A 15,813-nucleotide genomic window follows, 5' to 3' on the forward strand; every position below is an offset into this window, starting at 1 on the left:
CCCTGTTTCCATGCAGCCCCCTTGCAGCATTTCATTGTGTGCTGTTCATGTGGTTTGCCGACTGCTTCACAGGTCGGCTCCAACCCCGACTATGTCAGGGGCTCCCGCAGAGTAATGGCCATGCTCCAGACTCCTGCGAACCTCCCTAAGGGGCCCCCACAGTGCCCAGCCTACAGAAGCCACTCAGGGTGGGGGTGGCTTCAGTCTGTGTTTGGGTCTCAGGTTTGCTGCGGCTTCTGTGGACAGCGGCCTCCTGGGGGCGCAAGTGGGTGATCCTATATTCTCCACGGTGCACCAGGCACATGCTCCTGGGGAGAGAACCTTCATGTGGGTTGTCCGCACCAGCCGAGTAAGAGGGTTCCCTCCAGCGTCACTCTCAGGGGCTAGTAAATGTAACAAGACATGACCCGAGAGACCCTTCTGTTGTCACGACCAGTAACAATTCAGAAATCACAGTGAAGGGTTTCTGACCTCAGCTGCTCGTCGAGAGGGTACTGTGGCCGAAAAACACATTTTCACTGGTGAAGAGTAGTTCAGACGGTTGTTTGGGGCCCACAGATTCACGGCTTAGCAGAAGGTAGAGTCTGGAGCGGGACATGCTTGCTCCGGTGGCCAGAGTTCACGTGTCCTCCTGTGGGAGGCCCTCCTCTCTGCCCAAACCCACTTCTTCGCCAGAATTATCATCTCCACATGAGTGCAAATCGTGAATCCTTGCCGTTGGGTTTGTGCGGTCATAAATAGAATTTCGAGCTTTATTTCTGGTTAGCTAAGAACTTATCCATTCATTTTATACTTGTGACTTGGGAGGAAGAAACCTTTGTTGTGTCTTTCAAAACGTAAACAGGCTCATTGCAGCTGTGTGATGTACACACAAACATTCTAGAATCAGAGTCCTCGGTGCTCTTTGGATACAGTGTGGAAGAGGTATCCTGCCTTGGGGATAACGCTAGCACCACCTCAGAGAGGCGGGTGAGCGCTGGGGAGGGGTGGTCCCTGACCGGAACCCAGCCTTGCCGCCTGTGGCCGGGTGGCGCCTGGGTGTCCTCATAAAGTGGATCCATGAGAACACCTGCCTCGCAGGGCTGCCGCGAACAGCAAGGGACGTAAGTCCGCGTGAAAAGCGCTCAGGCCGCCTGTGGGCAGGAGGCCCACGGGAGGGAGAAGAAGGGGGAGCGAGCGTCTGAGCGGCAGGTGTGGGCTCTCCAGGGCGCGGCTGGCTCAGGAGCTTTCTGAACTTGACAGATTAAGTGGCATTTGTGTGTCTAAATTGGGCTTCGAGCCAACTTTCTGGCTTTTTGTTATTCCCTTGTTGTAGCGTGCAAAAAGTGAGTCCAGGCCCCAAAGTGTGAAAACCGATTTCTTACCTCTGCAGAAGGAGGAACTAGCATTAAGTCGCATTGGTGATGTTTTTAGCAAGACTTCAGGTGGACGAATGCCCCAGATGTGACTTCACTTTTGTCAGGTTACTTTATCTTCAAAGACAGTTTTCTGAGTGTTTTGATTTCTGAATCCTTGTGAAGGGAGGACATGTTCTTTGATGTTTAAATAGTAACAAAACGTGGAAAGTTGTTGAGTAGTCGTGCACGCTTGGGCTCCATGGTTTATCAGTTTTATAATTTTATCCATTTGAGAATTTATCAAGTCTCAAAGGGATTTTCAGCCCTTTTATACTGTTTTCTCTTCTGAAACCCAGTCCTTAGGCAGCGTCCCTCATCCGCATGGACACATTCACGTGCAGGGAGCGTCTGCTGTGAGCTGACCGAGCCTGGGAGACGCCGCACGTCCACCCTGGTGCCGCAAGACCCCAGACACTTCGCTGCCGACGGTCTCCAGGCACAGACCCTCGGGCAACGCAGAAAGTGTCAGAACTTCACGTGGAAGGTTCAGGCAAACTTTCACGTGCCACACAATATTCCCAATCAATGCGAGGAGAACATTTATTTAAAATTGTTGCAAACACAGCATAGAAAAGACCTAAGTCACCATGTTGCCTGTTGTCTGTTAGTAGGTTTCTAATTTCGTATGACTAGGGCACCGTCTCTCGATTTTGTCATGATTGGTCAGGTATCGTGATGCGTCCTTTATTTAAGACAATGAAGCGTGTTACTCAGAAAGCTCATTACGAGTGAGCAGCTCCAGGGTCTCTCCACCGAAGATTTCACTGCTGGCGCTCAGAGGCCGCAGCGTGTCGGACCTGTGGTGTGTCTTACGGGCTATCTTGACGGAGGCTCCCAGAGCTTCCTGTCTTTGTTTGAGGGAAGACGTTGTCATTGAAAAGGGCCAAAAGGCCCTGTTACACGGTGAACAATTAGTCGTGACCAGCAGCAGGGCTCCATAGGGAATCATCGTCCAGTGGGGCGGCCCGGCTGCGGCCGAGGGCAGTGCCGGGCGGTGGGGCTGGGACCCAGCGCTGCACAAGAGGCAGGCTTGTGGGGCGTGTGGTGCCTATGGGCCCCAGTGCTGGCCCGACCCCGGGGAGTCGTCTGTGCACGGCAGGCAGGGGCGCCAGGCACCAGGAGGGAGGAGGAGAGGGAGGTGTGTCACCTGGCCCACAGGCCCTGCCAGCTTGCACCTGCGTGTGCTGGCCGTGTGGAAATGCACTGACGCACACGTGCACACCCGTGTCATTCTTACGAAGAGAAAGAGTCCTCCCGCCTAGCGGCTGCACGTGATAATGAGCCGGCTGTCAGCCTGGAAGGACTTTCCAAGTACCCAGCATCTCGTTGAAGAGCTGTGCTAAGTGACTCCCTGCCCTCGCCCCCGCCATGATTAATTTAAGACTTTTTACTGCCAAAAGTCTTGGATGCCATTTATAGATACGAATTCCTCGACAGTAGCTTGAGCTCATGTTGAGTAAAATATACTCTTGGGGTCCCCGGAGACCCAGTTCTCCAAAGGCCCGCCGGTGCCTGCACTCGGCACACCAGGGTGGGCCTGGGGCCTGGGAGGAAGAACTTGGGTGTTCTGGGTTTTGTGACTGGGAGCTGAGGGAGGGACATGTCCGGGACGATGTGTGGTTTCGAGATGTCCGCCAAACCCAAAGACCGTGAGCCTTCAAGACAAAGAGACCAAGAGACTGTGAGCAGATTCGTGTCTCATAACTGATTTTTGGAAAAGGTTTTAAATAGTAACGTCTTTAAGACATATTTCCATAAAGTCGGAGACCCTGGGTCAGCCACGCCCACTTGCTGGAACAGCGACGCCACGGCTGTGTACACGTGCACACGTGTGCGTCTGACTTACCAGCTGCTCCGTGAGCGGCCCCGAAGTTCCCGTTCTCATGATTTTCTGTGCGCACCTTCACGTTTACACGGGAAGAAATTCGGCCCCGGCCTCAGAACAACACACGACGGGGCTCGTGGCGGTTACTAATCAGTAGTGGCGGGCAGCTCCCGTGGACACAGAGACATGTCCCGTGGCCACGTCTCCGCATGTCCTTCCTGCGGTGCCCTGTGCTGAACGGACCTCAGGGCTCTGGTCCCTGGTCACAGGAAGAGGGCTTGCGTCCTGGACGCACCACATCAAACACGCCATCTGTTTCCTCCTGACTGTGCGCCAGGACGGCCTCTGCTCGGAGGCCCGCGTGGAAGCGCAGAGATGGGAGGCTCGGCGGCCAGTGCGTTGACATTCTCTCCGTGTTGCTTCTCACGGACACAGCGCCAGGAGCCGGCTTCACCAGCTGCGTGCCGGCAGACGCAGGCCAGCACAGGGGGCGTGGGCGTAGAGGAGAGGCAAGTGAGGCCAGCACCTGCTTGCACTCCCAGTGCCTCCCCTGCTCAGAGGTGTGAGCCTGCTCCTAGCCAAAGAGCTGAAAGGGGACCTCATCGGGGCTGAGCCAGCAGGCGTGCGGGACCCACACTGTCACCTCAGCCCCACAGCCCCCAGCTCTGGCAGGGAAGGCCTGGTGTTTGGCAGGGTCCCCCCAGCCTGTGAACACCCCTGGGAGGAAGGTGGGTGCCAAGGGGCAGAAGGAAGCAGACATTGTCTTGCTGCAAACCGGCTACACCGCTGAAGGGGTGCCCGTGGCTCCTGGGGTCAAGCGTGGCCATTCAGACAGACCCACGTGCTGATGCCCCCGTGGGCGGGAGCGTACAGGAAGCACACGGGAGCCCTGGGACCCTCCCCTGTGTCACACATAAACGGCAACTGAGTGAACTGCCCAGCGGGTTAGGTGTGAGGGTCGGAGGCGTGTCCAGCGTGACGCCCACATGGGCGCACGCTCTGGGACAGAGGTGGGGGCAGCAGGTGGCCAGGCAGTCTCTCCCCCTCAGAATCATCGTGGGCACGAGGGGCCAGAGCCTTGGGGTCCAGGGCACGATTGACATCGCTGGAAAGTGTCACTTGCCAAGCACAGCGGTGTTATCATTTCCTGCCTCCCGAGCTGGACAGCAGGCGGGGGTCACAGACGGCGGAATCTCCCAGTTTATTTCAAGAAGGCCCAGGGCCATTTCCCCTCCCTTCCTCCCGCCTTGTAGCTGTTTGTTTGAACTTGAGATTTCCTGAGCTTGGAAGGTGTTTCTGACTTGGGCAGCGAAGCAAACCCCTGACTCTGGGAGCCCCGGCCAGCACAAGCCCCTTTCCGAGGAAGGAAACGCCCAAGACCTGCAAATAGACTGCTCTGCAGCCTGGCCCCCACTCTGCAGAGCTCTCCTCTGACACCGCAGGCCTTGTGTCCGGGCTGTGTCCCCCCAGGTAAGGGGACAGGCAGGGGCCGGCCCTCCGTGCACAGGAGGTTCTGGGCTGCCCGCGCCCGGAGTGATTGCAGAGCAAGGCCTGGAGGTGGAGGCCGGGGACTCTGGGAGCCGGTTGGACGCTCTGTTGTTCCTTAGGACTCGGCAAACCCAAGGTCACTGGAGGTCGCCTGCCCAGCTCAGCGTGAGCGCGGGGTGGGGTGCCCTCCCCCACTGCCAGTGCCCGCCCGCTGTGGACCGTCTGCAGAGGAGAACTGCAGGGCAAGGGAACTGTGCCCTGTGGAATCGAAGCCCCCGCTGCCGTGCGCGTCCCTGGAGAAAACGTGATGGCCGCGAAGGGAGCTTCTCGGGGGGCCCCCGGGGGGCCCCAGCGTCGGCTCTGGCTGCTGCCTCGGAGACGCCGGGGGACCTCGAGGCGCCCACTGCCTGTTGAGGCGGGACGGGTTGGCACCACCCGGGACGCAGGAGCAGGTACGGGGTCCCTTCTGCCGGTGGGCACCTCCCTGTACGTGTCACTGGGACGCGTGCCCCTTGAAGTACTTGGGAGGTTGGAAATGATGCATCGGGCTGTCTCACTGAAGCCGGACTGTGGGTCCGGCTTTACTTGGTTTACTGTCTTCTGCTTTTGAGGAGTGTGGGCTCCTGAGTCTCTGCTTCGGCCGCGGTGGCAGGCGGGACGTGCGTGTGTCCTGCTCTTGTGTGCCCTTGTGTGCCCTGCCCTTGCGGCCTGAGGGGCATCCTGCCCTGGCATCCATCCCAGGCGGCCTCCAGTGCTCCCTCCCCTGCAGCCAGAGCATAGGCTGTCCCCAAGGAGGCTTCTCTCGGAGGAAGGTGTGGGAATTCTCCTGGGTCTCAACATAACGTCCATGCAGGCTGACCTCCACCAGAGCCTGGCATGCTGACAGCTGGGGCTGGAGGAGGGAACCTGTCCCTCGTTTCTGTCCTTTCTCCCGGAGACCGGGAAGCCTGAGCTTTGCTGTTGACCTTGGGGCAGCAGCTGACTGCGGCATCGGGCACCTTGTCAGGCATCAGATGCCCTTGATGTCTAAGGTGATCGATGCCAGAAGTAACAAAACTAGCCCAACATGTCCCCTGGTTTGGGGGCCCCACAGCTCCTCCCTGGTGGGGAGTAGGAGCCTCGCTCTAGCCCATTAGTGTCCCAAGAGGATGGGAGAAGCTGGTGCATAAAACTGCAGGGCTGAGGGCCTGGCCCTGGTGTGGCTGGTGGCCGCGGGATAGTCTCAGCCCTGGTGTGGCTGGTGGCCGCAGGGCGGGCTCGGCTGTGACCAGACAGCCTCCCTCAGTTTCTCTTTGGGGAAGGACGGAGCCCACACACTGAAAGCCTGATGGCCTCTGCTTCTCGGCTGTCACTCCCAGCTCACCTGCATCCGTGCACATGTTCAGGGTTAAAATACAGGTCCTCGACTTTCTGGTGGATGCTGCCGACTCTGAGGAGTGAGTGGGGTCGTCACGAGGGGCCATGTGGACCCCTGCCCCAGCCTGGCACATGTTTGTGCCCCTCCTGACCCCCTCCTAAGCCCACTGTCTAGAGGTCATCGGATGTGGGCTCACAGGGGTCCCCGAGTTTTCTGACCAGACTGGCCTCGGAGGACTTGCTCTCTGAGAACCCCCAACTCTGAAGGACTAAATTAACATCCAACCCCTGGAGGCCCCATGGGGGAGGGTGATGTGGGGCCTGAGCCTGCCTCCCCCACATCAGCCAGGTGACCCAGATGGTGAGGTCACTGCTGCAGCGATGTCTGCTCAGGGTGCCCGGTGGGGTGCTGACCCGAGAGGCTTCTCCACCAGCCCTAGTGCCCACGAGAGGCTGAGTGTGCCGGCTCGTACTGGCACCAAGGTGGATCATGGGCAGTTAGGTGCTGAGTCCTGGGTCCTGGCGTTCAAAGAAGAGTGGGGGGTGCTAAGGAAAAGCCCGAGTTCCCTGAAAGTAGCTCTAAGGGACGCCCAGCACTGGGGGACGTGTGCATTGGTACTTGGCTACGGTGTCTGCTGGGTCTTGCCTGTAACGGCTTTCAGAAGAGCCAGATCTGCAAACCTGGCTCTCAACTCTTCCAGAGCTCCGGGAAGCAGAGCGCCGTGCTCTCTGACTCCCCAGAGCACCCAGGTGAGATCAGCCAAGACCCGCGAAAATGAGGAGAGAGCGTGTGGTTTTGTTTAAAGTGTGTTTATCAGAGGAAATACTTGTACTGAGATGCTTCCTTACGGGCTGTGGTCAGACTGGCTGGTAAGGACAGGGTTCTTGCTCTAAAGAAATCTGGCGATTCGTATTATTTTCATCATTGTAAACTTCAGGCAACTTGGTTGAAGTCACTGCTTCCGGCACCTAGCCCCAACTCCCCGTCTTCCACCAGCCTGCTTGGGGATAGCTTGGCTCAGGCCTGGGGACAGTTCTGGGACCTGACGCATCTGGGTCTTTGTGGCATCTTGATTCTGGACACCCACAGGATCTGTGGTGTCCCCACTGTCTAGCTGGCTTGGACTGCTTTGGACCCGAAGCCAGCCCCACTGTCTAGCTGGCTTGGACTGCCTCGCTGGCCCAGGTGTGTGGACTCTGTCCACTGCCGTGGTCCCTGAACAGAGTGAGGGGGAGGGGTGCCTTACCCTGTCCCTGTGGAGCTCCGTGCGGTAGGCAGGGCTGTGACGGTGGCACGAGGCAGCCCATGCCCCCCTGGATTCTGAGAAAGCATCTCCAGGTGGGGACTCAGGCATCACACCCCAGACCTGTTAGAGACCCACAGGCTTGGAATAGAAGGCTGGTCAGGGCGACCTTGTCTCTGTGGTCCTCACCTCCCTTTCAGCAAATACGGCCTCCGCCTCTGTTTGTTCCCAAACATCGTCACCCGTGTCCGGAGCATCGGACCTTATCAGGTGGAAGAAGGTGGTGGTGTGGGGCTGCTCTGGGCATCTTGTCCTGTGTGGCGCTCCCAGCATGCACACATCTCTCTGCCAGCAGGTGGGCCCTCCTTGCATCTGACCTTCCTGTCACCTCCACAAAAGCTCAGGGAAGTCATGCCGGCAGAGCTGTCCCTTGTCCCTGAACTGAGGCCAAGACAGGCCGGGACGTTCCTTCCTCCTTGGGCCGCCAGAGCCGGCCAGCCGGGGTCCGTGTGTACTTACGCAGGGTGGGGTGAGCAGATGTGAGCCTGTGGGAAGGTAATCACCCTTCAGTGTTTTGTCTCTGTTCATGGGTGAAACGGAAGTAAAAAGTCAGCTGGTCCCTCACGCAGATTTTAGGGAGCAAAGTTCAGTGGGAGAGGCTGGCGGGTGAGCAGGGAAGGCAGCAGAACCGGGAACAGGGACAGCCATGGGGGACAGAAGCGCGGCCCGAATCTCCGTGGCGGAGATGAAAAGCTATTACGTCTATTCTGAGTGGTGCTCCTGGCTGCTGTCTGTCGCTGAGGGTGAGTCCCTGGATCTCATCAGCCACCGCCTGTTGGGGTCGCTCCCAGCACTCCTGGCTTTGGTGGCCGTGGTGTGATGCAGTAGCCGTGCCTCCTGGAGACGGTTCCACACCTCCCGTGGTGAAGGGGGGACGTCCTGTGAGTCACAAGCAGGTACCCGTGGGGCTCAGAACAGCGCAGGGAACGGGTGTTACGAGTAGGTGAGCCTTTCATCCAAAGTTATCATCAGCTCTGAGTCATGCCCTCTGCTACCAAAAGCCAGGGACATCCCTGTGTCTAGAGGGTCAACTCCACGGCTGGCCCGAACTGGACAGCAGGGAGCGTGGCCAGCACCAGGCCCGTCAGAGCCAAGCTGGGCCTCGTTTGGGGGGCGCTCCATGTGCAGGGGTCCACACGCTCCATGCAAACAGAACAAAAGCCACCAGCTACTTGGTGTTGATTATGCCCCAACAGAGTGACACCCAGGGTGACCTACGGGAAGGTCAACTGTGCTGTAGTTGAAATGCAGTTTGGTGACACTTAAGGTGCTTCCATGGTCGGCTCCGGGGAGCTGCAGAGCCCAGCGAATGCCCCTGGAGCCCTGGCCGTGCACCGGGGCTGAGCAGGTATCCCATCCGGAGTGGGGCTCCTCCTCCACTTGCCCCTGAAGCTCACGAAACCGGCCGCATGTGAATCACATGGTTTCTTTACTGGCCCATCTTGTCTGTGAGGACAAATCTGTGGTGTCACTGTGACCAGGCTGGGAGGAGGGATCACAGCTCCATGAAGACAGGACGTTCAGATGTTTACCAGGCCCTTCGTGTGGCCCAGGGTTCGCGTTCTCATCCTCCGATGGAGAGCTTTGTGGTCAAGTCTGTGCCTTGGTGTCTCCTGTGAACAATACCTGCTTTACCACCGAGGACGGCCAGGCAGTAGTTGTCCGAAACAACATTGTGTTTCGGACTAGGGGCTGTCTAGGGAGCTGTCTAGGGGCTGTCGGGAGCGTGGGCACCAGTGGGTGATGTGTGCACGTGCTTGGATTTGCTGCAGGACCCACAGTTGGTTCTGTTGGTCTTGTCTCTGTGACAGTGGGGATGGCGCCAAGCCAGACGGCACGGTGGTGGCCCCCCCCACCGAGGACCCCCAGGAAGGCCAGCATGGCTTGGCTCAGAGAGGGGCTTGGCCCCTGGGCTGATCTGTTTATACAGTAATCACATGCTGCTCCCCACAGGGAAACTGAGGCTGAGTGAGGGTTGAAGCTTCCAACAGGGGCTGCCCCTGGAGGGGGCAGGTGGGGGGCAGGTCAGGGCCGTGGGGCAGTTGAGTGGCTGCCACTGGAGGGGGGCAGGTGGGAGGTGGGTAGGGGCCAGGTGGAGGGGGCAGGTAGGGGGCTGCCACTGGAGGGGGCCAGGTGGGAGCCAGGTGGGAAGGAAACTTTGGAGGCGGGGTCTCCCCACCAGCCCCTGCAGACTTCCTGGAAGCTCCTTTGTGTGCACACTGGGCCGTCCCTCCTGCACCAGAGGCAGATGCCCCCAGCCCACCTGTGTGATGTCAGTCCCACGGCAGAGTTTCTGCTTTGTTCTCAGCCCTTTTCCTCTCCATTTTCACTCCACATCCGGATTCCCCTCCCGGTCTCCCCCACGCCACGGTTCCTGTGACCGAGAGTGGCGCCTTGACGAAGTGGTGGCCTGGACCCAGGGCCACGACCCTGCCCTTCCCACCTCTCGGCCCACAGCTCTGGCCTGGACTCGGAGTGGAGTCAGGGCTGCAGGACAGGAGTCACCCTCCTGGAGCCCTGGGGGCACGGCCGAGGGCCATCTGTGCAGTACGTGGGAGCCCAGCCCGACAGAGCGTCCCCCAAAGGTGCTGTCAGGCGGGGCGGTGGGGGGCTGTGCTTTTCCGGGGACACAGTTGCTCTGAGGACACAGATGTGCCAGCGTGTGTGACAGCGTGGTGTCCGTGCTTGGACAGGATTCCCCAGCAAACCTTGTCACCAGCGCCTGGGGAGGGGGGGGACCCAGTGGGGCACAGTGGTGACCTTGTGCTCTTTGGGGAGGAAGATGGGGCTCTGAGCAGACCGTGTCTGGAAGAGGGTCGCAGGCGAGCGGATACCGAGGGTGATGCTTCTGTTCAGGGGGGCCCCACCCGGTCTGTCGTGATTCAGAGGAAACAGGCTGACATCTGTCATCACGTGCGTCGTTTGCTCTGTGGGTACGGCTGCCTCTGCCTGGGGTGTGTAGGGCACTTCGCATGCAGTGTCTACTTGATTCGCTCTTCCCTCACACCGTGTGGAGCAGAAGGGTCAAGTTAGCGCCTTCCACAGGTGGGCGTCAGCCCTTCCTGCGTGGCCCTGCATGTGCGTGCATGTGGTGGCACGCTGGCGGGCCCCAGAAGACCCCACAGACGACTTTCTGCAGTGGCAGGAGATCAAGGTCAATGTCTGGATTCGTCATTCGCTCATGGGCTCCATGTGACATGCAAAGGGACTCATAATTCAGGGACATTTTCTTGGGCCGCATCAACCTGGGGCGTGGTCAGAGCTGTAGGAAGCCTGGTCCATACTGGCAGCAGCGTGGGTGACAGAGCCCCTCTTTGTCGCCGTCCTATATTGAGAAAGACCCAGAGGTTCCGTAACCATGCTGGCAACACCTGTGTGAATCCTGGCATGCGATCGTTGCTCTGAACCCTGCAAGGTGTGTGGGCCGGGGGCAGGTTCCTCAGGAACAACACGCTAGCAAAAAACGACAGACGCTCATCCTGCACGTGGACCCAGACCAGTTGGGGCGGGAAGCCACGGCCATGGCCGCCCGTTTGCACTTTCCTTCAAAATACTGTGAACTGTTTGTTCTTCCAAAGAAACCTTAATTTTCCAAGATTGCCTGAAAGAGGTACCTGAGTACTCGCCTCGCCGTGACGCCTCTACAGGAGTGAGTTCTCGGAAAAATAAAAGGTTTTCTGGGTGAAGCTAAGAACGAATGAGTAAACAAAACGTTTCAAGGCCTGAGAAGCGCTCTCGTTCAGACCCGCGCAGCAGGTAGGGTCCCCCGCGCCAGGCCTAGGCTCCATGCTGTAGCGAAAGCGTGTGCATCAGGCTGCACAGTCTCTGTGCAGGCCAGGGCTGGGAGAGCCCGCCTGGGGAACCGGCCAGCTGCGGGCAGAGATGTCCATCCGGGGGAGGAGACTCCTGCACACCCACCCCATCCCCATGTGATGGTTGACAGGGTCAGGCCGGCAGCCACGGGGAGGGGGCTGGAGGTGTGCTCACTCCAGGACACACAGTCTGAGCGGCACCTGACAGCGAGCCGGGCGTTGGCACAGGACTGGGGTGAGTCCCCGGGACAGGCGGGCCAGTGGCCTTCCTCTCCGCCTCCTCGTGCTCCACAGCGGGCTGTCCAATTCCCCAATCTCGGCGCATTTTCCTGAATGACACCGGCACCTTTCAGACAGGTTTTCAGTTGCAGTATCCATCCCGTGGTGAAATCAAAGCAGAGTTTTTTAGCACGATTTCATTAGAATGTTGGAAATTGGACCAGAAGCTGTTGAGCATTCCAGAAATCTGCCAGATAGTTGTGAACGGATTAGGTGAGAAAGGCATCCTACATGTGATGGCTGAAATGAAATTTGCATTTTTTTAAAATGAAATTTATTGTCAAATTGGTTTCCATATAACACCCAGTGCTCATCCCAACAGGTGACCTCCTCAATGCCCATCACCCACCCTCCCCTCCCTCCCACCCCCATCAACCCTCAGATTGTTCTCAGTTTTTAAGAGTCTCTTATGGTTTGCCTCCCTCCCTCTCTAACTTTTTTTTTCCTTCCGCTCCCCCATGGTCTTCTGTTAAGTTTCTCAGGATCCACATAAGAGTGAAAACACATGGTATCTGTCTTTCTCTGTATGACTTATTTCACTTAGCATAACACTCTCCAGTTCCATCCACGTTGCTACAAAGGGTCATATTTCGTTCTTTCTCATTGCCATGTAGTACTCCATTGTGTACATAAACCACAATTTCTTTATCCATTCATCAGTTGATGGACATTGAGGCTCTTTCCATAATTTGGCTATTGTTGAGAGTGCTGCTATAAACATTGGGGTACGAGTGCCCCTATGCATCAGTACTCCTGTATCCCTTGGGTAAATTCCTAGCAGTGCTATTGCTGGGTCATAGGGTAGATCTATTTTTAATTTTCTGAGGAACCTCCACACTGTTTTCCAGAGCGGCTGCACCAGTTTACATTCCCACCAACAGTGCAAGAGGGTTCCCGTTTCTCCACATCCTCTCCAGCATCTATTGTCTCCTGATTTGTTCCTTTTAGCCACTCTGACTGGCGTGAGGTGGTATCTGAGTGTGGTTTTGATTTGTATTTCCCCATTGAGGAGCAACGTTGAGCATCTTTCCTGATGAATATGGTTGCAAAAATTCTCAACAAGATACTAGCAAATCGAATTCAATAGCATATAAAAAGGATTATTCACCATGATCAAGTGGGATTCATTCCCGGGCTGCAGGACTGGTTCAATATTCGCAAATCAATCAATCTGATCCATCACATTAATAAAAGAAAAGAACCATATGATCCTGTCAATCAATGCAGAAAAAGCATTTAACAAAATTCAGCATCATTTCATAATAAAACCCTCGAGAAAGCCAGGATAGAAGGAACACACTTAAACATCATAAAAGCCATTTATGAAAAGCCCACAGCTAACATCATCCTCAATGGGGAAAAACTGAGAGCTTTTTCCCTGAGATCAGGAACACGACAGGGATGTCCACTCTCACCGCTGTTGTTTAACATAGTGTTGGAAGTGCTAGCATCAGCAATCAGACAACAAAAGGAAATCAAATGCATCAAAATTGACAACGATGAAGTTAAGCTTTCACTTTTTGCAGATGACATGATATTATACATGGAAAATCCAATAGACTCCACCAAAAGTCTGCAAGAACTGATACATGAATTTAGCAAAGTTGCAGGATACAAAATCAATGTACAGAAATCAGTTGCATTCTTAAACACTAACAATGAAGCAACAGAAAGACAAATAAAGAAACTGATCCCATTCACAATTGTACCAAGAATCATAAAATACCTAGGAATAAACCTAACCAAAGATGTAAAAGATCTGTATGCTGAAAACTATAGAAAGCTTATGAAGGAAATTGAAGAAGGTATAAAGAAATGGAAAAACATTCCATGCTCATGGATTGGAAGAAGAAATATTGTTAAAATGTCAACACTACCTAAAGCTATCTACACATTCAATGCAATCCCAATCAAAATTGCACCGGCATTCTTCTCGAAGCTAGAACAATCCTAAAATTTGTATTGAACCACAAACGACCCCGAATAGCCAAAGTCAAGTTGAAGAAGAAAACCAAATCGGGAAGGATCACAATGCCAGATTTTAGCCTCTACCACAAAGCTGTAATCATCAAGACAGCATGGTATTGGCACAAAAACAGACACATAGACCAATGGAATCAAATAGAGACTCCAGAATTGGACCCACAAACATATGGCCAACTCATCTTTGACAAAGCAGGAAAGAGCATCCAATGGAAAAAAGACAGTCTCTTCAGCAAGTGGTGCTGGGAGAACTGGACAGCAACATGCAGAAGGATGAAACTAGAGCACTTTCTTACACCATTTACAGAAATTTGCATTTTAAACGTTCATGAGGCTTTTGCTTTTGCCCAGCCAGTGAGCTGGGTGATGGGCGGGAGCCCTGCAGGCCTTCAGGGACCAGAGTAACTTGTATCCCGTTGGGGTCTGCTGTGTTGTGGCTGCGACCACAAGCCCCCACCTTGGCCAACATTTGGGACTTAAGGCCACAAGTGCTGTTTGCTACTTTTTATTTTGTACACACTGTACTAATCTCATGGTATTTAAAATAATTCCTTAACCAAGGACAGCATCACCTTTTATTACTAGAAACCAGTGTGCCCTTAAGAATAACCTGCATTGTTGCCACAAAGCCAGTGTGAGCACATCCAACCCATCTGTCCCCCTGTTAGCATTTGGGCTTTGCTCCTCGTAGGCAGATGTGGGGAATAAGCGTGCCTCCTTACAGGAAGGCATGGAGCTCACGTGGAGCCGCCGAACGTGGTACAAGACGCCTTCTCAGCCGGGTCTCTTTTGTGGAACAGACATAGAACCTTCTAGTGTTGGATTTGGGGGGCACTTACTTCGTTCACCACTGCCCTTAACACTCCATTAATCAATCTACGTTGACCGTCCCACATGTTTATCGTAAATCAGCACAACATCAACAACACCAAAAAGTTCGTTTATGCTCTGACATCAAGAGCACGGATTTTCCATTATATTTGAGCAACCCCAGCAGCCACGCCATGACTCGGGACTCCCAGGACGTCACCACGCGCCGCGTTGGAGTGCCCCGGGTCACTGCCAGGGCCCTCGAAAGCCGAGCTCCGAGAGATAAAAGGGGGCACTTTACGTCCACCACTGGCGTTAATCTCATGTCTGCAGAGCGCTTAGGCCCAGCACAAATCCTGAGATGCTCCCAACCTGGCCTTGTTTCGTCTGCACCAGTGCACCGAGCGTCAGGCTGAGCTCAGGTCCTGTAAAGACCAGGGGTCAGGGCGGCTCATGGTTGCGGGGAGGCCTATGGTCTCTGGTGGCTGCCTGGTGACACGGGGCAGGACCTCCAGGAAGAGGAGCATATGTGTTAATATGAACGCGGGAGCAGAGAGCAGACGGGTGGTTCACGGAACCCTGGGCAGTGGCCACAGAGGCAGATGGGGGTTCGGTCCAGGATCTCAGAGACACAGGACTTCAAGCGGCTGTGTGTGTGGCAGTGGGGTGGGGTGGGGTGGGAAGCAGAACCTGGGACAGTGCAGGCCACAGAAGCGAGGCTCTGAGCCACGGTGGTAGCATAGGTGCCACTGGGCAAAGTGCTGGGAGGAGGGACAGGGCTTGAGTGTTTTATGGGGGACAGAGGAGAAGCCATTGAAGGAGACAGACATCAGAGGAGGTGAGATGAGGTGAGGGAGCCCTGCTGTAGCCCCCAAAATGCCCGTGACAGCAGGGATGTGGGTCTGAAGGGAAGCAGGCCATCCTCACTGGTGAGTCACAAACACCTCAGGAATGGCTTCAAGTCGGAAGGCGCGTTGGCTCTGCCGGAGATCTTTGCCTTAGCAGGAGCGGGGTCCAGGTGAGGACAGTGGGGAGCACGGGCCATCAGCCTGTGCGCAAGTCTCATGCCTCTGAATAAAAATAGACACGTGGGGCGCCTGGGTGGCTCAGTCAGTTGTGCGTCCAACTTCGGCTCGGGTCATGATCTCGCGGTCCATGAGTTTGAGCCTCGCGTCGGGCTCTGTGCTGATGGCTCGGAGCCTGGAGACTGTTCGGATTCTGTGTCTCCCTCTCTCTCTGCCCCTCCCCCATTCATGCTCTGTCTCTTTCTGTCTCAAAAATAAATAAACGTTAAAAAAAATTTAAAAATACACATGAAACACAGAACAGCAACAGAGACATGGCTTCACTGACAGAAAAGGGAGTGTGGTGTGGCCACGGGGAGGCCTGGCGTGGCCAGCAGGGGCACTAGGCCCACAGGTCTCTGCACTGCTTCCCACGACTGCGTGTGGGTCTACCATGATCTCCAAGTAAAAGCCTAATTTAACAGAGATAAGAGACCTTTGGGAGCTTCTGATCTGGGGCCGGCCTCCATCTGTCCATCCCTGCTGTGGGAAGCC

General features: G+C 55.7%; 1 protein-coding gene across 2 annotated transcripts in view; it reads left to right on the top strand.

The window, feature by feature from the left end:
• MCF2L (MCF.2 cell line derived transforming sequence like) overlaps positions 1-15,813 on the top strand; it is a 129,625-nt gene that overhangs the window by 40,808 nt on the left and 73,004 nt on the right. The window contains exon 1 of one of the 2 annotated variants that reach the window (XM_042980446.1): positions 4,043-5,162. The exons of the other annotated variant lie outside the window; for it this stretch is intronic. Coding sequence (XP_042836380.1) covers positions 5,018-5,162 — 145 coding nt within the window. The 5' untranslated portion in view covers positions 4,043-5,017. Of the gene's footprint in view, positions 1-4,042; positions 5,163-15,813 lie in introns of those variants that run through there. 2 annotated transcript variants of the gene reach the window in all.

Source organism: Panthera tigris, chromosome A1 (assembly GCF_018350195.1).
Source record: "Panthera tigris isolate Pti1 chromosome A1, P.tigris_Pti1_mat1.1, whole genome shotgun sequence".
NCBI classification, from domain to species: Eukaryota; Metazoa; Chordata; class Mammalia; order Carnivora; family Felidae; genus Panthera; species Panthera tigris.